The sequence below is a fragment of the Talpa europaea genome, assembly GCF_964194135.1.
Source record: "Talpa europaea genome assembly, chromosome: 1".
In the NCBI taxonomy this organism is placed as follows: domain Eukaryota; kingdom Metazoa; phylum Chordata; class Mammalia; order Eulipotyphla; family Talpidae; genus Talpa; species Talpa europaea.
The window spans coordinates 9,047,829-9,072,698 of NC_140073.1; the positions used below are offsets into that span (position 1 = coordinate 9,047,829).

Here is a 24,870-nt window from a genome sequence, read left to right on the forward strand (position 1 = left end):
AAGTAGAAGGCTTAGAATAAGAAATACAGCCGTGGATTTGTCTGGACTGTTAGGTGATACAAAAAGGAAGTTTTGAATGCCCCAGACCATACACTAAGATGATACAGACTCAGAATAGAGAAATTTATTTTCACCAAGTTCCTTTGAACTTGAAATAAAAGCACCAGCACAGGGAAAATAGCTATTAAAAACTTGTTTAGAAGCAATCAACATCGCACCCATTACCCAGGTGAAAATTCTCAAAATGATCAGACATTTTGTCTGTGTCAAAGGTCAGTTCAAGGTGCATGGCCTAAAGTGTTGAAAAGCAGAATCAATTACTTGATCTTGTGATCAAAAACAGGAACGCAATAGAAATTTTCACATGCTACACATTTGCAGGGTAAGGAAAAATGTCAGGCTTTTCTGCCCTCCCACCATCAGGATAGATGATGGATCCTTGCAGTCCTGAATGCATGCCTGATGGCGGGCACCTGGAGTAGGGTGTGGGCACAGGTAGATGGGATTCACCTGGGCTAAGACTGGGCTTTTAAGGGCGGCGTCATGGGGACACCAGCAGAAGCCGAGAGAGAAGCCAAGAGAGAAGCCGAGAGAGAAGCCGAGAGAGAAGCCGAGATCACCGGAGAGCCCAGATAAAGTGAGGATTTGCTGGGGGCTGGGAGGCCTGCCAGCCTCCCGGCCCCCCAGCACCCCTGCCTGCCGTGTACCCGCTAAATCCCAATAAAAGACTTGCATAAAACCACTGAGGACTCTGACTCCTCCTTTACCCGGTCTGCATGGGATCAGAAAACCTGCACTGTGTCTATTCCTGACTTTACAATGTTTTGAATGATAAACCTAATAGCAATGATAATGTTTATTTTTCTATTACAAAAAAGCAGAAGAAAATGTATGTTTCTACCGCCCAAGATAAGCCTCACCAACTCAACTGTGATCAAACTCAGCAGTGCAAACTGTGACAACTAGTCTATTCACTGCATTTCCTCTCAAATGTTTTGCTACTAAGAAAAAAAGGAAAAATATCCTCAAAATGTAAATATATGGCACAACTGTTGATATTTAAGAAAATGTGCAGTCTTTGAAAATAATCCCTAGAGGAGCATCAAAAATGGTTTGATGAAGGTGATGCCATTAAAGTAATTGAAAACCCTTTGAAGGGGGGGACATGGAAAGGAAAAAACCCTGATTTGTGTATATAAACTCAAATGTGTCTGGTTTTTCAGTAATTTATAGCCTCACTTTGGATATGCGTGAGAGCTTTTCCTGGAAATCACCCTAATTGTGACTTGTCGAATCCTCCAACACAAACAGGTCTTGCTTTATCCACAGATGCAGTCTGATTTGTACCAAGCAATTTCACCAAACTGAAAATGTTCCCATTTCAGTACTATTCTGTACATTTGATATTCAAGATGGAATCATTTTTCATCTTGAAAATTGAAAAACATTTTTCAATGTTCTTCTAAGTCAAGACCCATCCAAGACCTACTTTATTTGGTCCTGTCTATATGATAATTATAATTATTTTACTGAAATCTCTTCTCATTTTATCTTACTACTGTATTAATTGCTTTAAATCAGGTCATTTGGAGTGAGTTTGTGGCATTCGTTCAGTTGATGGTTACGTAGGGGAAGGTAAAAAGTATCAGGATTTTCTGCCCTCCCGCCATCAGGATAGATGACGGAATCCTGCGGTCCCGAATGCATGCCTGATGGCGGGCACCTGGAGTAGGGTGTGGGCATAAGTAGATGGGATTCACCTGAGCTAAGACTGAGCTTTTAAGGATGGCATCATGGGGATGCCAAGAGGAGCGGAGAAGCCGAGAGAAGAAGAAGAGAAGCAGAGAGAACACCAGAGAGCCCAGATAGAGTGAGGATTTGCTGGGGGCTGGGAGGCCTGCCAGCCTCCCGGCCCCCCAGCACCCCTGCCTGCCATATGCCTGGTAAATCTAAATAAAAAGCCTACAAAACCCACCGAGGACTCTCTAGGACTCCTTTTTTTTTTTAACATTTAATCAGTATTAATATTTATTTTTTTTATAAATTTTATTGTTATATTCCCCATACAATTGCAGCCCCCCCATTCTGACCCCAATCCCTCCCCTCCCGCCCCCGCCCCCCTAAAAGTGTCTCTGGTTCATAGTTTTTTGTTGATTTTGATTTTCACTTTCTTATATTCATTTTCCTGGTCCCTTATTTAAGTTTTCTAGATTCCTGCTATGAGTGAGACCATCCGGTATTTTTCTTTTTCTTTTTGGCTTATTTCACTGAGCATGATCCCTTCCAGCGCCATCCATGTTGCTGCAAATTGCATGTGTTTATCTTTTTTGAATGCTGAGTAATATTCCATGGTATATATGTACCACATCTTCTTGATCCAGTCATCTATTTTTGGGCATTTGGGTTGTTTCCAAAGCTTAGCTATTGTAAACAGTGCTGCTATAAACATAGGGGTGCAGGTGTTCTTTGGAATTGATGTTTCTGTGACCTTTGGGTAAATACCTAGGAGTGGAATTGCTGGATCATATGGAAGCTCTATGTTTAGTAGGTCCAGAAATCTCCACACAGCTTTCCACAGTGGTTGGACCAGTTTGCACTCCCACCAACAGTGCAGAAGAGTTCCTTTTTCTCCACACCCTCGCCAACATTTGTTGTTGCTAGTTTTTTTAATATGTGCCATTCTCACTGGTGTAAGATGGTATCTCATGGTAGTTTTGATTTGCATTTCCCTGATGACAAGTGATGTTGAACATTTTTTCATATGCCTGTTGGCCATTTGCATTTCCTCTTCAGAGAAGTTTCTTTTTAGCTCTTCTGCCCATTTTTTGACTGGATTATTTTCTTTGTTGTTGTTGAGTCTCATCAGCTCTTTGCAGATTTTTGTGATCAGTCCTTTATCATTAGTGTTGGGTGCAAAAATGTTCTCCCAGTTGGTGGGGTTTCTCTTTGTTTTTGTTATTGTCTCTTTTGCTGTGCAAAAGCTCTTTAATTTGATGTAGTCCCAGCTGTTTAGCTTTGCCTTCACTATCACTGCTTTGGGTGATGTGTCTGTAAAGATGTCTTTGATGTGCAAATCACGTAGTGTTTTGCCTATATTTCCTTCTATATATTTTATGGTTTCAGGTCTTATGTCTAGTTCTTTAATCCATTTTGAGTTGATTTTTGTGTATGGTGTGAGGTAGTGGTCAAGCTTCATTCTTTTGCATGTAGCGACCCAGTTTTCCCAGCACCATTTATTGAACAAACTTTCTTTGTTCCAATGCATATTCTTTGCTCCTTTGTCAAAGATTAGTTGACCATAAATCTGTGGGTTTATTTCTGGATTTTCTATTCGATTCCCTTGGTCTGTATGTCTGTTCTTGTTCCAATACCATGCAGTTTTGATGATTATGGCTTTGTAGTATAGTTTGAAGTCTGGGAGTGTGATGCCTCCATTCCCTTCTTTTTTTTTCAGGAGAGCTTTGGCTATTCGGGGTTTTTTGTGATTCCATATGAATTTCATCAATAATTGTTCTATTTCTTTGAAGAATGACATTGAAATTTTGATTGGAATAGCATTGAATCTGTATATTGCTTTTGGAAGGATGGCCATTTTAATAATGTTTATTCTTCCAATCCATGAGCAGGGGATGTCTCTCCATTTCTTTGTGTCTTCTTCTATTTCTTTTAACAGTGTTTTATAGTTTTCTTTGTATAGGTCCTTTACCTCTTTTGTTAGATTTATTCCCAAATATTTGATTTTTTTTGTTTCAATAACAAAAGGGATGGGTTTTTTTATTTCTTCTTCTTCAGATTTATTGTTTGTGTATAGGAAGGCTACTGACTTTTGCGTGTTGATTTTGTATCCTGCCACTTTACTGAACTGATTGATGAGTTGAATTAGCTTTTCTGTGGAGTTTTTGGGGTTCTCTATGTATAATATCATATCGTCTGCAAATAGTGATAGTTTGACTTCTTCTTTTCCTATTTGGATTCCTTGGATGTCTTTCTCTTGTCTTATTGCTCTGGCTAGGACTTCCAGTATTATATTGAAAAGCAGTGGTGAGAGTGGACATCCTTGTCTTGTTCCAGATCTTAATGGAATTGCTTTCAGCTTTTCACCATTGAGAATGATACTGGCTGTTGGCTTGTCATAGATGGCCTTTATGATGTTGAGGTATGTTCCTTGTATCCCAAGGATTTCAAGGGCTTTTATCATGAATGGGTGTTGCACTTTGTCGAAAGCTTTCTCAGCATCTATTGATATTATCATATGGTTTTTATATTTCTTTTTGTTGATGTGTTGGATAACGTTGATTGATTTTTCGGATGTTAAACCATCCTTGTGTCCCTGGAATGAATCCTACTTGGTCGTGGTGAATTATCTTATGGATACATTGTTGGATTCTGATAGCTAAAATTTTATTGAGGATTTTTGCATCAGTGTTCATTAAGGAGATTGGCCTGTAGTTTTCCTTTTTTGTGTTGTCTAGGACTCCTTCTTTACCTGGTCTGCTGGATCAGAAAACCTGCACTGTGTCCTTCCTGTCCTTACAGGTTAATATCCAAAAATATGTGTTTGAATAGATATTTCTCCAGTCACATTTAAATGAAAATGCTTCTAAAATATTTCCTTACATAGTTTGAAGAAATGAATATATTTTCACTTTCCCATCTTTCCCTATCAATTTCCCAATTATGCCCCGCCCCTTGTGATTTTAAAATTCCACAATTATATTAATGTTTGTATTATATATAATGTATGTTTCCAGGAATTCTCTTTGAAATATTTTTGCTTTTAACAATTTTATTAACCATTTTGGGTAAAAATATAACTTATCACTTCATTTTTCAAACTAGATTTTATACTGTAACTTCCCCAGTCTTGAATTTTTTTTTTTTAAGATTTATTTATTTATTTATACAAGCACTGGGTACAGTCAGAAGCGCGGGAGGGTGTGAGAATTCACCAGAGCCAGAGCGGGGAGCAGAGCAGGCAGAAGGACAGAAGTACACTGCTGAGGGGAGCAGCGGGTGGCAGGAGAGTTCTGCGCGCCATGTGGGACCCTCGCCGGTAGCCGGGGATCGAATCGGTGTTGCAGAGGCTGCAGGCAGCTTCGCAGCCCAGCGCTCAACCGCTGCGCCACCAGGGGAGGCCCACCCAGTCTTGAATTATGTACCGTGATCCATCATGAAGCAACACAGAGTCTTTGTGGACAAATTGCTTTCTTTGTATTAAAATGATGCATTTTAATACTGTGTAAAAAATAAATCAAGCTGTATACTTAGGATTCATGGATTGCTCCACAGGTGTTTTTCAATAAGCATATTTACTCAAAAAGTGAACAAAATATTTGTCTCTTGAAAATATCTAGAACCAGACAGCTCTTTAGTTAAATTAAATACAAGCAAAGAATTAACCCGTATCATTTGGATTAAAAATACCAGAGCAAAAAAAAAAAAAATTCCACCAGAAACATCTGTCTGTGTTTGTCACCAGGAATATTTGCAGGTAAGTATCTACAGACGAGTATGCCATTCATAAAGGTGCCCAAGGAAAAACATACTATACCCTCCACAGTGAATTAATTTGCAAGCACCGTCATTGGAAGCAATTCCACATAGGTCACACCAAGTCAGAAACCAAACTTAAAATCCCTGTTTTGATTCACCTAACCGAGCAACAGCTTTCTGTTCTCGCTCTGCAGGAGACATGCTTGCCCGAGCCCCGCTTCAAGCAGTCGGGTCCCACCTGGTCCTCGCACCTCGCAGTGGGGCTGCTGCAGCCTGATCTACCTGCGCCCCCCACCAGTGCACCCCCCCACACACACACACACACACACACACTGAATAAAGGTCGCTCCCTTTACACAGCCCGCCTCCTGAAAAGACAAGATATCCATCCATCCCGTAAAACATGCCTTAATTAAGGACAATTCATAGACATATTTTACCCAGAGAAACACTTTGGGGTTGTTTTAGATACAAATGTGTGGCAAGCAAGAGCTGATTTGGTGCATTCATTTCCTGCATCCACACATCCTATGCAGCATCCTTGGTTTTCTTTCATTCTGCCATGCCAGGAAGTGGTCGGCAGGTCGCACTCACTGATGAAGCACCTACTGTGTGCCGGAGCGCGGGCGCAGGGAAGATGCTCCCTGTTACTGCAGTGCGGCCTGCGTGGGGGGGGGCCAAGCTCTCGGCCTCGGCAATTGGTCCTTCCCTGCCTCGTCCTGTGCTGCTGTTCATAGATCCACCAGCAGGTGGAGCCACTGTTCCTCCCACCGCAGCGTGCTCTGGCTTCACGGTTGCTGTTCCTTCTTTTTTTTCCAAATTGTATTTATTTGCCAATCGTTTACATAACTATCAATATAGGAGTATGATTTCTTTAACCAGTCAGCTGTCAACCCCCCAATCTAGGTGGTTTCCACCGCTCGACTATTGTGGGTTGTGCTGCTCTGAACACAGAAGTGCAGAAATTCTCCCCTGTCAGTGTTTTTATATTCTTTTGGTAAAAACCTAGAAGTAGTATTGCCGAATCATATGGCATTTTCCTTATTTTTTTTAAGGCTCTCCATACTGTTTCCCACCCACCAGCAGTGAATGAGTGTTCCTTTTTCTCCACTTCCTTGTCAACATTTGTCATTCCTAATCTTCTTGACAGAGGCCACTCTCACAGGGCTGAGGGGACAGCCCCTTGCAGTTTTGATTTGCATTTCCTTTGCAGTTAGTGCTGTTGGGCTACCCCCTGCTATGGTAGAAGAAGGTGAGGAAGTTCAAAGTCAGGAAATAGAAATGGAAACAGAAGAAGAGGCTATGCCTATTCAAGCTGACCTCAAACCTAGTCTAGCAGATGCTGGCTCCCTCCAGTCAAGAAACCTCGGCCTCTGAGACTGAGTCCACCCTCAGTCAGACAGGAGCCAGTTCCACTCCACAAGCTGCCCCTACCCTGCCTGATATCACTGCTACTGAGGCAGGACCTGTCGCTGTACCAGAAGAGGCTAAAACCCCTCAAGAGTCCACATCTGCCCCAGCAGAGACCAAACCATAGCCCTTCTTAGTGAAGATTTGTCATTTATAAAGTCTAAGTAACTTTTGTGTTTTATATTTGCTACTGCCACTTTAATGGCACTAGTTAATATTCAGTCCTGATTTTTGTTAACCAATTTCAACATTTGTCTTCTTGAATATATTTAAAAAAATTGTATTTGTAAAAAAACAATTAGAGCTGTTGGGCACTTTTCCTGTGCCTGAGGGCCGTCTGAATGTCCTCTTTGGAGAAATATCTAGGTCTTTTGCCCTTTTTTTTGATTGGGTGGTTTGTTTTTGTTTGCTGAATGGTAGGAGTTCTTCGTATGTTTTGGAAATTATATTTGAATTAATATTTAATCACAAGGAGGAATGTTTATCACTGAAACTGTAAGTGATAAAAGCAAACACTGCATTTATAATAGCAGCACAAGTTTATAAAAAACACATGCATAATAATGACTAGAAATACAACAGAAAGTTAGCAGCTATGTTCTGTGCTTGTAGAATGATGGACCATTTTTTCTTCTTTATTATTTTATGCATTTTAAGTAATTGATTAATTTAAGCAATTTATGTTAAATAAGACCATTTACTCTTTTTTTTTAAGATTTATTTATTTATGCATACAAGACCTGGGACACAGGCGGGGGGGGGGGGGGGGGGGGTGGTGGTGAAAGGATTCACCAGAGACAGAGTGGGGAGCAGAATAGGGGGACCTACTGAAATACACTTGCTGAGGGGAGCAGCAGGTGAGACAGGAGAGGGTCTACTGTGCCCTGTGGGTTGCTCCCTGCCTGGCTGGGGGTCAAATTCGGCCTGCAGAGGCTGCAGATAGCTTCATAGTGCTGTGCTTAACCCCTTGCACCACCAGGGAGACCCATTTACTCTTATGAAGGGAAAGATGTTTGTTTCCATAAGGAATCTGAGGTTTATCCCTTAAGGAAACAACCATAAGGCACATAACCTCCCATCATCACAGCACAATCCTCCCAACTTCTCATGTTTTTCCCAGGTTAGAGCTTTTTGTTTCGGTCACTTTCTTTTCTCTTCAAAACTACATTTGAGGCTTGGAAAAGAAGTACTAAGTGTTTCTTATTCTAGTTGTGGTCACGGCTTTATCGCATATTAAAAACATGTTGGTCTCCAGCTACAAGCTGGAGAAAAGATGCGAAACTCTGACTGGCAGGCTGCTTCTCCACACCCAGGCCAAATCACATCAGAACAGAATGAAGCAATTAAATGTACACCGTGTGGTGGGCCCAACAAAAGGAAATTTTGCAACTGCGTTTCCATGCCTCCTTTCATTCTTATTGAATGCCACAAACCATACAGAAAATTTACTTGAAACTCAAAAGGAAGAGGGTGAATTGTTACTCCATGGGGAAGAAAGAACAGTTTCTATTTAAGTGGCCAGTGAAAGAAAGGGTCAGTCCCAGTGGTGGGAGAAGAATTTCCATGTGGGAATTCCTGCCCAGCATTTCTCAAAAAAAAAAAAAAAATTATTTTAAGTCCAAAGTTTGAGAAAATATAGTTGAGAAATCAGGAAAATTGCAAAAAGTATTCTAATTCTCCTGCAGGAATTGAAGTGTCATAATTAACACAGAGAGGTTGCCAGTTCAGAGGAATCCACGGGTGTCAAGGTGTCAAGGCAAGAACAGGAAACAGTGACACCAGATCCCGAGGTGATGTCTCCATTTCCAATACCAGGACAAGTAGCTCTGGGAAGAAGCAGTTGCCACCTGCAACCGGTCTTACTTGTAGCTGTTTCCACGTAATGAGTCATTCCTGCAAATAAAATAAACAGTAATAAGTTTATATGCCTGGGATACTTAATACAAATCCTAAGAGTGATGTGCCAAGAAATAGCAAGACTTGGAAGCAGATAAATCCTTAAACTGGCAATTTTCACACGTGATTCTGTGAAGTGCTGCTGATGTCAGTTTGGACAGGTGTTGGGTTCAGACAGTGCAGTCCTTGCGTTAACTCTGGAAAAAGTTTCACTAGAGCTCCCATTTCAGTGGCACATGGTGAGTTTCCCAGGTGAGTTTTCCTATATGGCAGAGATGTTTAGTTATATCCAAAATGGAAAGAATAAAGGACACTTGCATAGACACAAACGGGCAGGAAAAGCTGCCCGGAAAGGAGCACGTTTGCTTAGAGAGAGGCCTGCATGGTTACAGGCGGGTGGCCTTGGGAGGAGCTGCCTCTGCTGCTTTGCAAAGAGAACAGGTTGCCAACCAGAGACACTGCCTAGTCACCAGCAGGCCGGAGGGCTGCCCTTGCCAGTGAAGAATTTGCGCTGATGTAGCCTTCTCTTAGGGAGGGGCTCATTTCTTTGTGGAATTGTTAACTTTTTTTAAATTAATTACTTCTAGGGTGTGACTAGGTTGAGTTGTAAGGACCCACAATTCCTACAATGGCCTCCATCTCCACAACCCACCTCCCGGCTGCGCCTCGGAAAGCTTTCTGTAGCATCTGATACTTGCTGTAGCAGTTGGCCCTAAAGATTTGCATTTCCGTAGCTGGTTTAAGGACAATGTTAATCATTTCTACCCCCACCTCCAGCTTTTGGCCAGTTTCTAGTCTTATGATGCCTCCTTTCCAAACTTTTTACTCTTAGCCGCCATCACTGAGAATTTTATTGGGAGACCTGGATGCTTACTCTCTCCCAGGGCGGTCTCCAGTGTGTGGCTTCCCACTCCAGTCCACAGTAGCTGGCATATGCTAAGAAGCCTAATGTTGATCACCACTAAGCAGATTTCAGGAGCCTGTAATGATGAGTAAACAATAGCATCCTTTGTGCACAGCCTACCTCTCAGTTCTGTCCTTCACAATTTCTCCACCTGGCAGGGAAAATGAACCTTGAACCAGAGTAACTCAAAACTCTGAAGGGAAGGTTGGGAAACGCAATTGCAACCATCACAGCACAAAAGGTTAGGCCAATAAGAATTTCCCTTCAGGGAGAAAGTTCCAGGTCCCTTGCAAACATTCCAGATCAGCCAAAGAGTGAGCCAAGGGGGAATCTAAAGGAAGACGATAGTATCAGTCAGAGCCTGAGGGCCAGTGAAGACCCAAACCACTTGCCTTGGTAATGTTCCTGCCTTAGTTTTCCAGGAGCTCAAGATACATAACCTCCTTGAAGGGGTCTCTAGACCAGGTTTTCTCAACAGGGACGATAGCGCCCCCAACTGGACAAAAATTAGTACTTGAGGGTGAAAACAAAATGGCCGTGGCTCTCTAAAGCTCAACCCATTCTGACAAAATCTTACCCCTCGGCATTTCATTTCATAAGAGGGGAGGAGGTTGAGGATAAAGATCTAAAAAAGTTCTTTGTGGAGGCCTCCCTGGTGGCGCCAGGGGTTAAGACGCAACCTATGAAGTTATCCACAGCCACTGGAAGCACAAGTTTGATACTGTGGAACCAAGCTTAGCCGAAGTTTCTCCATTTTGTATATCCTCCACCTTGATATGTTAGTCCTTGTCCAGCCACATTCTGGAGATAGTTTCAGTAGTCACAACCCTCACTCCACTTGGTGACAAAAAAGCAGACCACCCAGCTGCCAATGAGGGCAGTCCTATCTGTAAATGGGACAGCATCACTAACCGTCCAATCAGTTTGAAACTATAACCATGCACACCAAAATGCCTTTGTAGTAGCCAATGAGTAATTGCCAGCTTCTTTCAAAATTCGCGCAACTTGTGACCCTATAATAAACCCCTGCTTCCTCTGTTCGGGGCTCTCGACCTCTGCTGTTGCATCGGTGCATGTTGAGGGCCCGGACTCGAGCCCATAATAAACTCCTTTATGTTCTTGCATAGGCTGTCTGCATCCTTGGGGGCTGCACTGGTCGACGTTGGGCACAACATATACCTGTCCAGAGAGCTACCCACTTGGCACAGCAGACCTCTCCTGACTCGCCTGCTGCTCCCCTCAGCAGTGTATTTTGGTGAATCTGCCTGTTCTGTTCCCCACTCTGTCTCTGATGAATCCTCTCACACACCCCCACACACACACACACAAACACACACCTCTGGCCTGTACCCCAGTTCTTATATGCATAACTAGATAAATCTTTAAAAATAAAAATAAATAAATATTAAAAAATTTCCTTATTGTAAGGTTGAGGCTGGGGCAGAGATGGGGTAGAGGAGGGGGAACTTGAAACTGCTGCCACCTGCATCCCAGGAGCGTCTCTGCCCGGTTTGCATGGGCCCTGATAAGCAGCGTTGAAAGAACAACCAGTTCTGAGAGAAAAAACTTCTTTGAAAAGCAACTTCGACTCTGCATTCTCCACCTCCCTCCAAGGCCAGCCCCTGCCCTATAAAATCTTGCCCTTATCCCCCAACAGGGGTCGGCGAACCTCACCCATGAGCACAATTAATGTCTTGCCTGTGAGAAACTTAGCCTGGCTTTCCTTTTCTTTACTGCGCCAAACCCTTTCACTTATGACGGCAGCTAGACAGTGATAACCAAAAGGCAGAGAAACACTACTCCAGGAGGACTAAACTCACTGTTCCCTTCTAAGAGTATTTTCATTCTTATGAGAAAATGGCGGCACCATATGTGATTATAGGATCCAGAGATAATGAGAGCAAATGAGTAGATCTGGGTAGCACGAGAGGTGGATTGTATTGGACACAAACTTCAGATGTCCCTCTTCTTTCTAAAGATGCTACTCACCTCGCAAACTCTGCTCCCTCTCTCCAACCCCTCTCAGGCTAAACTGCATCTGCCTTAAGCACACACACCAAATCTTCCCACATTTCCCAGGTTAATAGCCCAGTCGTGAAACATGGTTGCTGACTGTGATGCATCACAGATGTATGTTCCAGAAAGATCTCCCTGAGAGGAGCTGCCGCTGATGGGACAAGAGGTGAGAAGAAATGGAGCATGTGATATGCCTTTCTCCTCTGCCTGGATTGACCCTAGCTAAGCGTTCTCCTTCCAGAGGAGTCCCGCATGCTGGGTGAGAAAGCAGAGGAATAATCTTCTCTGGCTCTTCCAGGATTATTGTGAAATCACCCTTTCAACAGCTCAGGTCTTTTGCATTGATTTGTAACCAGCCCAGCCTCAGTTCCCTCAATTGCCTTCCTCCTTGATCCCTGGTGTTTTACCTTGCAAATAAAACGCCAGCTTAAATTCTTGCTTCAGGCTCTGGTTTCTAGAAGACTCACACTAAGACGAGAGTAGTCATCCTGGTCCTTTCTGTCACCCAATAAATCTTAAGTATTAAAAAGCCAGAGTTTATTTCTTTCACTTGTGACTAAGAACCAAGAGTGCTGGATCATAGTGTCCAGACTGCCTTCCAGTGCCATAGTCACTCAAGTCCAGAACACCAAGCCCACGCTGTTCCCTAGAGATGGCGTCTTTTTGCTGGAATAATCCCTAAGTTATGACTCCAGCTCAAATTTCAAGGTTTGACTAAATGTTTCCCCTCCACTAAGCATAGAGAGGAAACAAAGAAAGAGCTCTCCGCATGCCACCTTGTCACCGGGAACATGACACACACAGCAAATAACTCTCTTTCATGAGCCGTATCCAAATAAGCTTCTGTAAACCCTAAGGAGGAAGAAGCTCTTGAAAACAAAACAAAAGCAGAGCTCTTCACCTATTCCCCATTTACCTCACTGAAACTGCGAGGTGAAAACAACTGTTTTGAGGAAAATGCATCAGGGATACGATCTCAAGGGACTTAGAAGGAGCTAAATGCTCCATATGAGCCCAGCTCCAGGACTCTATTAAGTCTGGTGTTGCGGAAAGTCGGGCTGTGGAAACACAAGAGCTGCTCTTGGGCTCCTCCCGCTGGCCCTAACAGCAAGGACAGCCACTGGTCTAGATTCCAGAAACTTCCCAGGTCCTAACGCCCTTCAGAGGTAAGTGTCTTTGGAAGACAGCGTTACTCTTAAGCAGTTAAGCAAGTGCCTCGGGGCCTCAGAACAGTTTGTGCCATACTGCTGATAGGTGGGAGGGGTGATGGGAAGATAAAACCAGTGATTGTCACCCAAAACCACACAGTTCCCCTTTCCAAGCAAGCCCGTATCAGCCCATGGCTTGGTGACCACAGGAGCTTCTGAGACAAATCTGGATCTTGCCCTGAGGTTTAGATACAGATGCCTGCCTGTTCTTTCTCATTTTAATTTTGTCTTGGAGTTCCCCTTCTACATGTAAGTTTCTCCCTTTCTCTGAATTTAAGCTGAACTTATCAGGGGCAAAGCATCCAGAGGTCTTGCACCAGCTATCCACTACCATCAATTTTGGGGAGTCTTTTTTTCTGGAGTCTTCCTTGGTGGGGGTAGGGGAGGAATTACTTCCAAAATTGACTATTTCTAATATTTGAGAGAGGTGATTTTGGAGAAGAGATAAGGAAATGAGAGAGACAATACCAGGAGGACAGAAACACAAGGACCAGCACCCCTTGGCTCTTAAGCCTATGTTCTTTCCAATAAACCACAAGGAAAACCATACTCAGCCCAATCTCCCTTCCCCATTTCTGGGCAACACCTACAGCTCTCTGGCTACTTTTAGTTTAAAAAATAAATTTCATTTTTTATCAAAGACCTATTTGCATTTATTCAAAATCCCACTCCAACTTAACCCTTCAATTTCGCATCCTTCAAGCATCCTCCAAGCTTGAGGGTGACAACAGAGGAGAAAAGAGCAAGTCTTCACATCTGTTGCCATAGAATACTCTGTAAGTGTGTGTATGTCAGTTGAGCTCTGTCATGAGATCATTTGGGGGTTCTTCAGTGACCCCCTTTCAGCGATTATGCCATTAAGTGGTCTTTATGATCCCTCTCTCATGAGAAATCTTCTCCCTGGCCCCTTACTGCTACAACTTCCTCTACCCCTGCAGCCTGGCTCTTGGCTGGAGTTCCAGTAAGGTCATACAAACCCCACAACCTCCTGCAGCATTCACTGGGCCTATGGGGGTCTCATGGATTCATGCCGTGCCATGAAGACCCAATTGCCCTTCCATACCTTGCCCTTCCTCTGCCATAATGGTCCATCCAGTCACCCTGCTAGAAGGTAGCATCAAACTCAGACCTCTAGGTTCTCACATGGTCCCTAAACCTCCATCCACCTAACATCTAGCCACGAAGGAAGTAAAATTCTGTCTCCCATTCTTTTGTATTCATTTTCCAAGAGCAAGTCTTTTGGTGCCCTCCCCCTAACCTGAGTGGGAAGGAAAGTTCACACAATAATATATTCCCATAAATACGGCCATGGGTCACAGGTGAAATGGTGGCAGGAGAACTATAGGGAACTACAACGATGTAAGGAAAAAAATTAATTAATTAAGGATTAATTAATAAGGATTCCTAAGGCTCACTTATCTCTACTTTCCCAAACTGTTCACTTTAGTGACTTTTCATCTATCTGTCTTCTTTGATTTAAAGGATGAAGCTGAAAGCTTAGGTCCAGTTTCTTCAGATTTAAGTAGTTCCTTCATGGGTATCTACCATCCTTAGAATTTGGAGTACACCCGTCTGTCATCCTCAGTTTGGGGCATTCAACCACACTTGGAGCCACCTGCAAATATCATATTCAGAATCATGGAAGTTTAAAGCATGTTCCTTGAGCAATAGCTATCATGTCTCCGTCTTATCTTTCTAAGGAATTTCCTGCGCCTCTGCACTGCTGAGTTAGTTCCTTACTGAGTAGTCCTTCTCCACTCTTTGTTTCCTTTCAGCCTAGAGGAGAGCTCACTCGCCTGCAATGGCTGCTGCTGAATGGCGCCATCTTGGGTTCTTTGGCCAGACTACGAAGAACTTATGTTCCTTTCTTCAGGTCAGCAGGAATATGCGTCCAGGAAACCAAACCACCATCTCTGAATTCCTCCTCCTGGGACTCTCCAGCCAGGCAGAGCAGCAGAAGATCCTCTTTGTGCTTTTTCTGGGAATGTACTTGATCACTGTGGCTGGGAATGGACTCATCATTCTAGCCATTGGCTTGGATTCTTACCTCCATACTCCAATGTATCTCTTCCTTGCCAATCTATCCCTTGCTGATATTTCCTCCATTTCCACCTCGGTTCCCAAAATGTTAGTGAATATTCAGACCAAGAGCCAATCCATCTCCTATGGGAGCTGCATCACCCAGATGTACTTTTCTATCGTGTTTGTTGTTATTGACAATTTCCTTTTGGGGGTCATGGCCTATGACCGCTTTGTGGCTATCTGCCATCCCCTGAACTATGCCACCATCATGCAACCCAGACTCTGTGCTCTGCTCACCATCCTCCCCTGGGTCCTCAGCAACATCGTTGCCCTGACCCACACCCTCCTGCTCCTTCGACTGCTCTTCTGTGATGGCAACACGATCCCACACTTCTTCTGTGACCTGGCCCCTCTGCTCAAACTATCCTGCTCAGACACGATGATCAACGAGCTCATGCTGTTTGTTGTGGGCTTATCGGTCATCACCTTCCCCTTTGCCCTGATCTTCTTCTCCTATGTCTGCATCGTCAGGGCTGTCCTGAAAATCTCATCCACAGAGGGAAAGTGGAAAGCCTTCTCCACCTGTGCTTCTCACCTAATGGTTGTGTTGCTCTTCTATGGAACTATCGTAGGGGTTTATTTCTTCCCCTCAGCCATGCACCCTGAGGACACAAACAAGATCGGTGCAGTGCTGTTCACTGTGGTGACGCCCATGGTGAACCCCTTCATCTACAGCTTGAGGAACAAGGACATAAAAGGTACCCTGAGAAAGCTTGTCAATAGGAAAAGCTTCTGCCCTCTGATGCCCTGAGCATCTGGTGTCTGGACCACCAAGAGCAGGTAGATGATTCTGGCCTGAGGCCGCATCCCTTCTCAGGTAGAGCTCCAGCCACAGTGTGACGGGGATGCTGACCAGGCTAGACATGGGCACTGTGCAAGTTGGGAGCTTGCCTGAAAACATGATTTAGGATTAAGTTTGGGACACAAAAGACAATTGGTTAAATAGAGAATCACAAACTTTAAAGAAAACTTTGACACATTTTCATGGAGGAAAGGCATAAATCTGTACCTGGATGCCTGTGTTTCCCTGAATTATTCTCCTGTCTGTCATTTTCAATAAACACCTATTATAATCCTTCTATTTACCAGGCTCTGAGTCTGGGCCTGGAACTAAAAAGATTACTAATTCACTGTACCTGCCCTCAAGGCACGCACAAACAAAAGTGAGAAACTGACACAAAAATAATTTTAAATGGTTTTTAAGACTGAATAAAGACAATCTTTAGTCAATAATTAATGTTATTAGACTGAGGAAGCAGAAAAATTTTGCATAAAGCACAGTTGACTGGATTTCATGCTATTCTTGTTCTTTTGTGTAAGCCATTCCTGGAGTTTAAGCGTAAATTAACCCCTGTCATCCAAGTGGAAGTAACACGCATGCAATAGAAATATTTCCCAAAAATCCATACATTGGGTAAGGCTGATTTATAAAACCAAATTCGTAAACAAGTATTTAGTAATTTGCTCACTAAAAAGTTTTGTTAGTGTCTAGTAAGAGTCGAAGATAAACCAGTACAGTTGTTTTCCTGGCTCTCACTTCATGGAGCATGAAATAGGCAATGAGCATAAAATAAAAACATGGTGATCTGATGGGCGGTCTCAAGCTCCGTGAGAAGCAGTGATGCGGGGTGAAGGGATGGACGATGACATGGGGTGCAATTGCTGTTTAAGATGTTCACAGCTTGGGGAGGCCCTCTCTGGTATTTGAACAGAGAACTGAATAAAATAAGGGAGGGACGCATGAGAAGACCCGGGGAAACACATTCCAAGAAGAGGAAAGAGCAGGAGTGGAGATTTTGCTGCAGCAACAGGTTTGGACTCCTTTAGGAACTGGGGTTGGACAGGGGGAGGGCAAGTAGATGTAGTTATGGGGTTTGAATTTTGTAGATGAGAGCAAAGAATTTGAATTTTATTTAAATACTGTCAGTTAGTATTAAAATCCAATGGACTTGTTGGGCTGACCTAAGGAGTAACCACAGAGGGAGAGGAAGGCTCTGACTTTGCCCCACTGTGTGACCCTGACATTTAGAAATAAGGACCCAGCAAAGGTAACTTAAGAGCAGCCTCAGGGAGGGAGACATATGAGAATAAGATAGTGTCAGAAAGGTGGAGAATGACAGTAAAAATCCTTCCAAGAAACATGAGGCATCAGCTGCTTCAAATACCTCAGGAGCTGAGCCATCCCTCCTGAAATGTACTTTTCAATCCTTTCTCTCCAACCCATGCAGCTATCTCTCTTAGCAATCTCTCCTCCAGCCCTGCATCCTCAGGGCTGAATGCAAATGGAAACAGCCTCCTTCAGAACATATTCTCAGAAGATGAAAACATCTCAAGTTTCTTCTTTGCCGCCATCTTACTTTCACTCTTGACTCCTCGCTCTATATTCTTTGTTTTATAGGGACTTTAGATGACTCAGAACTACAAACCTCTGTGACCTTTCTAACCAAACAAGCATGCTCAGAAACTTCTACTTTCTTTGATAATAAAAGAATAATACACTGTGACCAAGTGTGACTTACCCCGAAATGCAAGAATTATATAACATTACAAAAGTTAATCAGTGTCACTCACATTTAATAAACAAACAAACAAAAAAAACCTATAAGACCATCCAAGGAGACACAGAAAAACCTCCTGGAAAAACCCTTTCTTGATTAAAAAAGTAAAACCTAAAACTATAAACTTCTAGAGGAGGAGAAAATCTTTGCAACCATAGGGATAGGCAAAAATTTATTTAAAATGAAACCAAAAGCACAACCACACATGGTACAATTGATAAATGGGACTTCATCAGAATTAAGTGCTTACTCTTTGAAAGGCACCAGAAAGCAATATAGAAATGGAAAGAAAATCGTAGGAAAGCATAGATCTCCTATCCAGGTCTCATATCCCAAATACAAAGAGCTCTCATATATCAATCACAAGACAACAACATGCTAACTTAAAAATGGGCAAAAGATTTGAACAGACATTTCACCAAAGAAGATGTGCAAAAGGTATTGAGCACATTGAAAGATGAAAGCATCCTCAAGAGAAAGCAAGCTAAAATCCCAATGTGGTACCACTACATACCTTCTAGAATCCCAGCATTAAAAATCCTGGCCATGCCAAGTGCTGGGAGGATGGAAAGCATCTGGAATCTCAAGCACTCTTGAGTAGAAAGTTCTGATACAGCCACTTTGAAAAGCAGTTTGATACTTTCTTGAAAAGTTATTAACAGCAAGAGAGAGAAAGAGAGGGGGTCAAAACAGGGAGGGAAGGGCACAAGGGACTGTGGTGATGGATCATGAAGTGAGAGAACTATGAGGACCACCCCTTAGGGGAAAAAGCAAACACTACAAAAATTAACAATGATCTAATGATCTATAAGAAAATAAATATTAATCACAGACCTACCATATGATCCAACCTTTCTACCCTTAGATATTTACCTGAGAGATGAAAAGTATATACCCATACAAAGACATTTTATGAGTGTTTGTAACAACTTTATTTAAAATAGTCAAAAACTGGGCCTTCCCGGTGGCCTAGGGATTAAGTCTCAGCACTATCACCACAAAGGTCTAAGTTCAATCCCTGGCCAGGGAGATACCCACATGGCGCAGCAGACCTCTCCTGTCTTGCCCGCTGCTCCCCTCAGCAGTATATTTCAGTGGATCCACCTGTTCTGCTCCCCACTCTGTCCTCTGACCCCCTGCACCTCTGGCCTAGACCCCCTGTTCTTCTATGCAAGAAAATAATAGTCAAAAACTGGGGGAAGAGAGGAAATTGGGGAGGGAGCGCATGGACTGTGGTGGAGGACTGTGGGCATCTTGGTGGAAGGTGTGGTGCGGTAACATCACCTGTTGTAAACCAGCATTACTTTAATTTTAAAAAATAGTCAAAACTAGAAATAGTCAAAATGCACATCAACAAGGGAATGCAAAACAAACTTTTACAGACCCGTACAATGGAATGATGCCCAGTAACAAAAAGGAAGCAAATATTGGTACCCGGAACAGTATTAGTAAATGTCAAGATAAGTATGTTCAGTGAAGGAAGTCAAGCATGGTTCCATTGCATCAAATTTATATAAAGTTCTAAGAAATCCAAACTAATGTAGAGTGTTAAAAGAGATTCTGGGTGACAAAAAGCCTGGGGTGTGAAGAGGGGTGTGGTGGAAGGAACTCATGGGAGAAAGAACAGCTGGTAAATGATGACTTGTGGGAATAACATCTGTGTTCTTTATTGTCTTGGGATGTTCATCTTGATTATGGTGATGGTTTCATGGAGTATTCGTGTCAAAACTCACCAAAGTGTATGCTTCAAATATGTGCCACTTATTGCACGTCAATGACAACTCAATAAAGCTGTTTTTTAAAAGTCTTAGCAAAGGGACCCTAGATAAATCCTTTGAGTAACATCATAGATAGATGAGAGACAGGCAGATAGAGAGATAGACAGGTGATGGATGAGGATAGCTGGGTGGAGGGATAGGTAACAGGTAGATGATAGATGATGGTGGAGGTAGATAGATGATGATGATAGATAGATACATAGATGCATAGACAGAGAAAAATAACGAATTATGTATGATGTGTGTGTGTACACAATACTATTAAATGGTGAGAAATAACAATGATCCATGTTTGGAAAGGAATATTGATATCTTAGGTGATCACCAAAGATTGAAAAAGATGTGAATACTATTGATAGGCCAGTGACTACTGGGAAGCACCACACTGATGAACTATTGAGATTTATTGGCGGAAGCTCTGATCCAAGAGGCGCTCTGGCAGAGCCTTAGATGGTGATAGTTCTGCTCCCTCTGAGGGAGTTAAAATTCCCCCAGCTCCTCCTCATGGACCTATAAGAAGACAAAAATGAATTCCATGAACTTCACATTTATGTCAGGTTATAAGATGTGCCTGCCTGACCCAGACTTCCCTGAGGGCTATTGCAGCCAAGAATTGGCACCTGCAAAATAAAAGGGGAATGCATAGGGCGTCTCTCACTAAGACACTTACTTGGGAGCACACGCCGTGAGGTGCACACTAAGAACTAAGGGAGACTTGATTGAGATCCACTCTGGCCTGTCACTCTCTTGCTGTGACATTGGGCAGAGCAAATGCGCTGTCTGAGTCTTAGTTTTCCCTTTTCCTAAATGAGGTCAATAAAAAATAATTGCTTTCCATTAAAGTTGTTAGAAGGACTAAAATAAATGATTCATGTAAAGCTTTCAGCACAGTGCCTTGCCTGTACTAATGTGCATTAGCTTAAGAGTTATATTTAAAAAAAATTGTTTTAATATTTTGAGAACCCGCCATACTGTTTTCCATAAAGACTGGGTCAGTGTACATTCCCACCAACAGTGGACAAGGGGTCCTTTTTCTCCACACCTTCACCAGCACCTGTTGCTTTTAATTTTCTTGATATGGGTCACATGACCCAGGAATGCCACTCCTAGGTATCTACCTGAAATATGCTAATGCAAAGGAGTATATGCACACCTATGTTCACTGCAGCACTATTTACAATAGGCAAGTTACAGACAGAACCCAAGTGCCCAAAGATAGAGGAGTGGACTAAGAAGCTGTGGTGTATTCACAGTGGAATTCTATTCAGCTATTGTTTTAAAAAATGAAATCTTGCCACCTTCAACATGTATAGACCTGGAAGGGATGCTGCTAAGCAAAAAAAGTCAGTAGGAGAAAGATAAAAACTGGATAATGTCACTCATATGTGGAATACATAGAAACAAAATAAAGGAACAAAGAAAACTAAACAAGACAAATCCCAGAAATCTGATTGCAGAATTGAGGCCATAGAGGGGGGAGAGAGGTGTAGAGAAAAGTGGGAGGAGATTTCATGGACTATGGCTGAAGACTATGGGTGCTTTGGGGTGGGTGTGGGGTGGTAATTTAATCTGAAGAATTGTGAATCTATAACCCTAAATCATATACAGTGTTGTAAACCAACGTAACCTCAATTCAAATAAAAAAAAAGATAGCTTTTCTTTTTCAAGTATTAGTGAGCTCTCCACTTCTGCAGGTGTCCAGATCCAATCTGAGCACAGACATGAAATGAAGGCGCTCACAAATCAGGTGGGGGTCCCGCACCTGCCCATGCTCAGTGGAGCTGGTGAATAACACTACTCGGTGTCACAGACCCTTGCTTAGCACCTGCCCACTTTCCGCACGCACCAAGTTGCTGTGCAAATGCGTGAGGTGCATGAAAGCCTGTCCCGAGTGGACACTCGTGAGCAGTTTTACTCACAGTGGAGAAAGCAGGCTGGAAAGTCCAGACCCATCTGCAGCCAGACACAGCTAAGAAGTCACAGACTGGGCACTTGGGGGGTCAAAAGCTGAGCACGTTCTGCATAACAAATGCCTCCCCCACCTGCGACAGTAGGCCACTGTCAGAGAAGTTTGAAAATGACCCCCCAAGATGCTCTCTGTGGACGTGATTGACCCCTCTCTGCAGTTTTTAAATGATTTGTGCAAAAATACAAAGGTTCATGTGTGAACCCCAATCCTTTGACCACCATTGTCATTTGTTTCGTCTTTTCCTAAAGACATCCATGTCCACCCAGCTCATCTCTAAAAGTTTGTCGCATGTCCCTAAAGTGAGTTTCTAGGCTAAGAAGGTGCCGTGTACTTAATGCCCACGCACCGTTTTCTCACACACAGCTCTCTGCGCGCCCTGCAAGGAGCCACGCCCCACAGTGTGGGCACTTGAGGGTTAGGAAACGAATGTTGTTGACTGCACCCCAGCTCAGCGGCTTGGACTTTCATCTCTTCGTGAGGTAAATGGAAAAAGAAAAGTGCAATAGCAGTAAATTCCTGGTTGAGGGACTGCATGGACGTGGCAATAGCTGTCTCAGGGACCATGTGGGCGACACACAGCTCGGGGTCGGGCTTGGCGCAAGCTCCTTCTACCACTTACTTGCTGACCTTGGGAAAATCATTCACTCTCTCCAAGTCCCAGGTGCGCCCTCCACCACTCAAGCAGGCCTAATAATAGGACATGTCACGTGCAGTTGTGAGAATTACATGCAGTAATTCCTCGGGCAAGAGCACAGTTTCTGGACGGTGACGCCGCCTACTCAATATTAGTTGCTATTCATCTACTCTTGTTATTATTATTTATTACTCTTACTATTATTTAAAGGCCACAAGGGGGAAAGGCAAACAATGAAAGAACAAATGATGAGAACTAGAAAATCTCTGGACCAAAACAGTAGCTGCTTTTTCATTTTCCAAACATGTTTGCTTCATTCACCAAGAATTTGCTGTGCCAGACAATGCGCTACAGTCAACAGATAGGAGTGAAAAAGACAAATGTGGTCCTGCCCACTCACGCGCTGGCTCCTCAAAAACAGTCTTGTAAAGCAGGTAACCCCGCTTGGCAGGGAAGGGGCCTGGGGACTGACGCTGGAATTGAAAGGCAGACACTAGAATCTGGGATTCACTGAACAAATGTTTACTGAGAGGCTTGAAGGTGCGTGCTGCTCCCCGAGGCAACAGGCAGAAGGAAAGGAATCTCAGGGATAAAAATGCTTACTCGCGTGTGGTTTACTTTTTAGTTCTGAGATTTAGAGAATATCAAATATGTAAAATGCACAGTACGTCATACGGTGACAAGCAGAACACAGAGTAATAAGTCAGAACGTGGAGATGGGAGGGAGCTGCAATTTGGGGTAAAGTTGTTGGGGAAAGTCTCCTCCAGCTGGCGATGTGTGACGAAGGACAGAAGGGACAGGGACTTGGAGGGGGACACAGCTGACAAGCTAAGTCCTCGCGGAAGTCTTTGGCCTGCTCAGGGCTTTCCTAACAGCCTCTTTTACCTCCTTATTCCTCAGGCTGTAGATAAGGGGGTTCAGCATCGGGGTCACCACGGTGTAGAGCACCGACACCACACGATCTTCCTCTGAGGACTGGCCCGAGTTGTCTCTCAGGTACATGAAGACGAGTGTACCAAAGAAGAGGGCCACCGCCGTGAGGTGGGAGGCGCAGGTGGAGAAGGTCTTGGCCCGGCCCCCCGCAGAGCGGATCTGCAGGATGGCCACGATGATGAACAGGTAGGACACCAAGATCACCACGATGCACAAGGGCATGACAAAGAGGGCAAACACAATAATCACCACTTCCTGCGTGTAGCTGTCCCCACACGTGAGTTTCAACAGCGGGGGGAGGTCGCAGAAAATGAAGTTGATCTCACTGTTTCCGCAGAAGGAGAGCGTGAAGGCGGTGACCGTCCGGACGAAGGCACTGGAGAAGCCAGCCACGTACGCCCCGGCCACTAAGCCCGAGCGCGCCTTCTCCGTCATGATGGTGACATAGAGCAGGGGCTGGCAGACGGCCACGTAGCGGTCGTAGGCCATGATGGCCAGCAGGTAGCAGTCGATGGAAGCAAAGAAGGTGAAGAGGAAGAACTGTGCTGAGCAGCGAGCTAGCGAGATGACCGAGCCGTGTTCCCACAGCACGGCCAGCATCTGGGGGACGATGACAGAGGAGTAGCAGATGTCCACGAAGGCCAGGTGGCTAAGGAAGAAGTACATCGGGGTGTGGAGCCGGCGATCTTTGCGGATCAGGACGATCATCACTGCGTTCCCCAGCAGGGTGAAGAGGTAGAAACTCAAAAACACCAGGAATAGGGGGAGCCCCCACTCCGGGTGTTCAGTGAAAGCAATCAGGAAGAACTCTGTCACTGTGGTATAATTCTTCCCTGCCATCCATTGGGTTGATGGTTTACCTGTGAGGGCTGAAACCAGAGCGTCAGGTGGGGGCGGCCCTGAAGACCAGTTCAGGTCATTTAGAGTCACAAAGCTTTTAAACTGAGCGTCTGATATGTGGGCACTGACTTTGACAAGCTTTGCTGTCTAATGTGTAAAAAGGCAACTGTGGTGTTCCCTGTAATATGAGCTAAAAAGTGATGAATGCTTTGATTAGGCTAAGAAGGGGGAGCAAGTGATTCTCTGACTTAAAAGTCAGTTCTCGTATTTGCAACTCTGTCCCCAATTAGCTGTTTGATCTTACACAAGGCACTTAACCTCTCTGAACCTCAATTTCCTCTTCTGCCAAAAGGGGATCATAATATCTGCCCTGCTGATGAGATAAGGTTAATGCATAGATTAAAACAGCTGCAAGAGTGCATTGGAAAGCTAAACACATCCCACATATGTATATGGTTGCTATTTCAAAGTATACATAAAGGTTTTAAGAAAGGAAAATTTATATTTTGTGAACAAAAGAGCATGAACAGGAAAAAAAAGCCATTAGCAGTCAGCAATGGACTTTGCTTGTAGAAATATTTCTATTTCAGTCCAATAACAGACATGTTTAACAAGCAGCTGTTATCCTAATTACAGCTGCCTGCTTATTAAGGTTTCGTTGTTTGGCTTTTGTTTTTAGTAAGTACTAGCATTAACCTTGGAATCATAAGAGCAAACATAAGCTCCTTTTAGCACCTAACAAAGCTCCAAAAACATGCTTTGGTTGTCTCACAGTCCCCCATTAAAGCAGTGGTTTGAAAATAAACAGCATCCGAGAGCAGAAATATTTCTGCAATCTGGTATTGTCTAAGAACTGATGGGGGAATCTGGGTTAATGGATTTGGGTCCTTAATAGAGTTCTAGAACAGGCTACAGAGGAGGGCTTTGATGATGTTTCATTACTGGATGCACCAACAGTCAGGCTAATACTAAGCTAAGCCATTAGGGAAAATAACAAAGAACAGAAATTAGATCTGGAAGCCATGAGCTGGACATGAACCATCCTCACCTGAATTCCACTTTGCTAGTGCCTTCCTTCGTTGTAGTGCTTCCTCTGCCAGTCCCCAAGAGACCTGGGTTCTAGTTTGCCCACACTAGATGTGTGACCC

General features: G+C 43.6%; 2 protein-coding genes across 2 annotated transcripts; one reads left to right on the top strand and one right to left on the bottom strand.

The window, feature by feature from the left end:
* Nucleotides 1-14,794: 14,794 nt before the first annotated feature.
* Nucleotides 14,795-15,760, top strand: LOC311171741 (olfactory receptor 1S1-like; the record flags this gene model as incomplete). The annotated part of the gene is made up of 1 exon (XM_084234803.1): nt 14,795-15,760. Exon 1 carries the CDS (start codon nt 14,813-14,815, stop codon nt 15,758-15,760), a length of 948 nt encoding a protein of 315 aa, XP_084090929.1. The 5' UTR covers nt 14,795-14,812.
* A 6,832-nt stretch (nt 15,761-22,592) lies between these two features.
* Nucleotides 22,593-23,722, bottom strand: OR9Q2 (olfactory receptor family 9 subfamily Q member 2; the record flags this gene model as incomplete). The annotated part of the gene is given in 2 exon segments (XM_084228708.1): nt 22,593-22,795; nt 22,798-23,722. Coding segments are annotated over 2 exon segments (1,128 nt in total).
* Nucleotides 23,723-24,870: the final 1,148 nt, after the last annotated feature.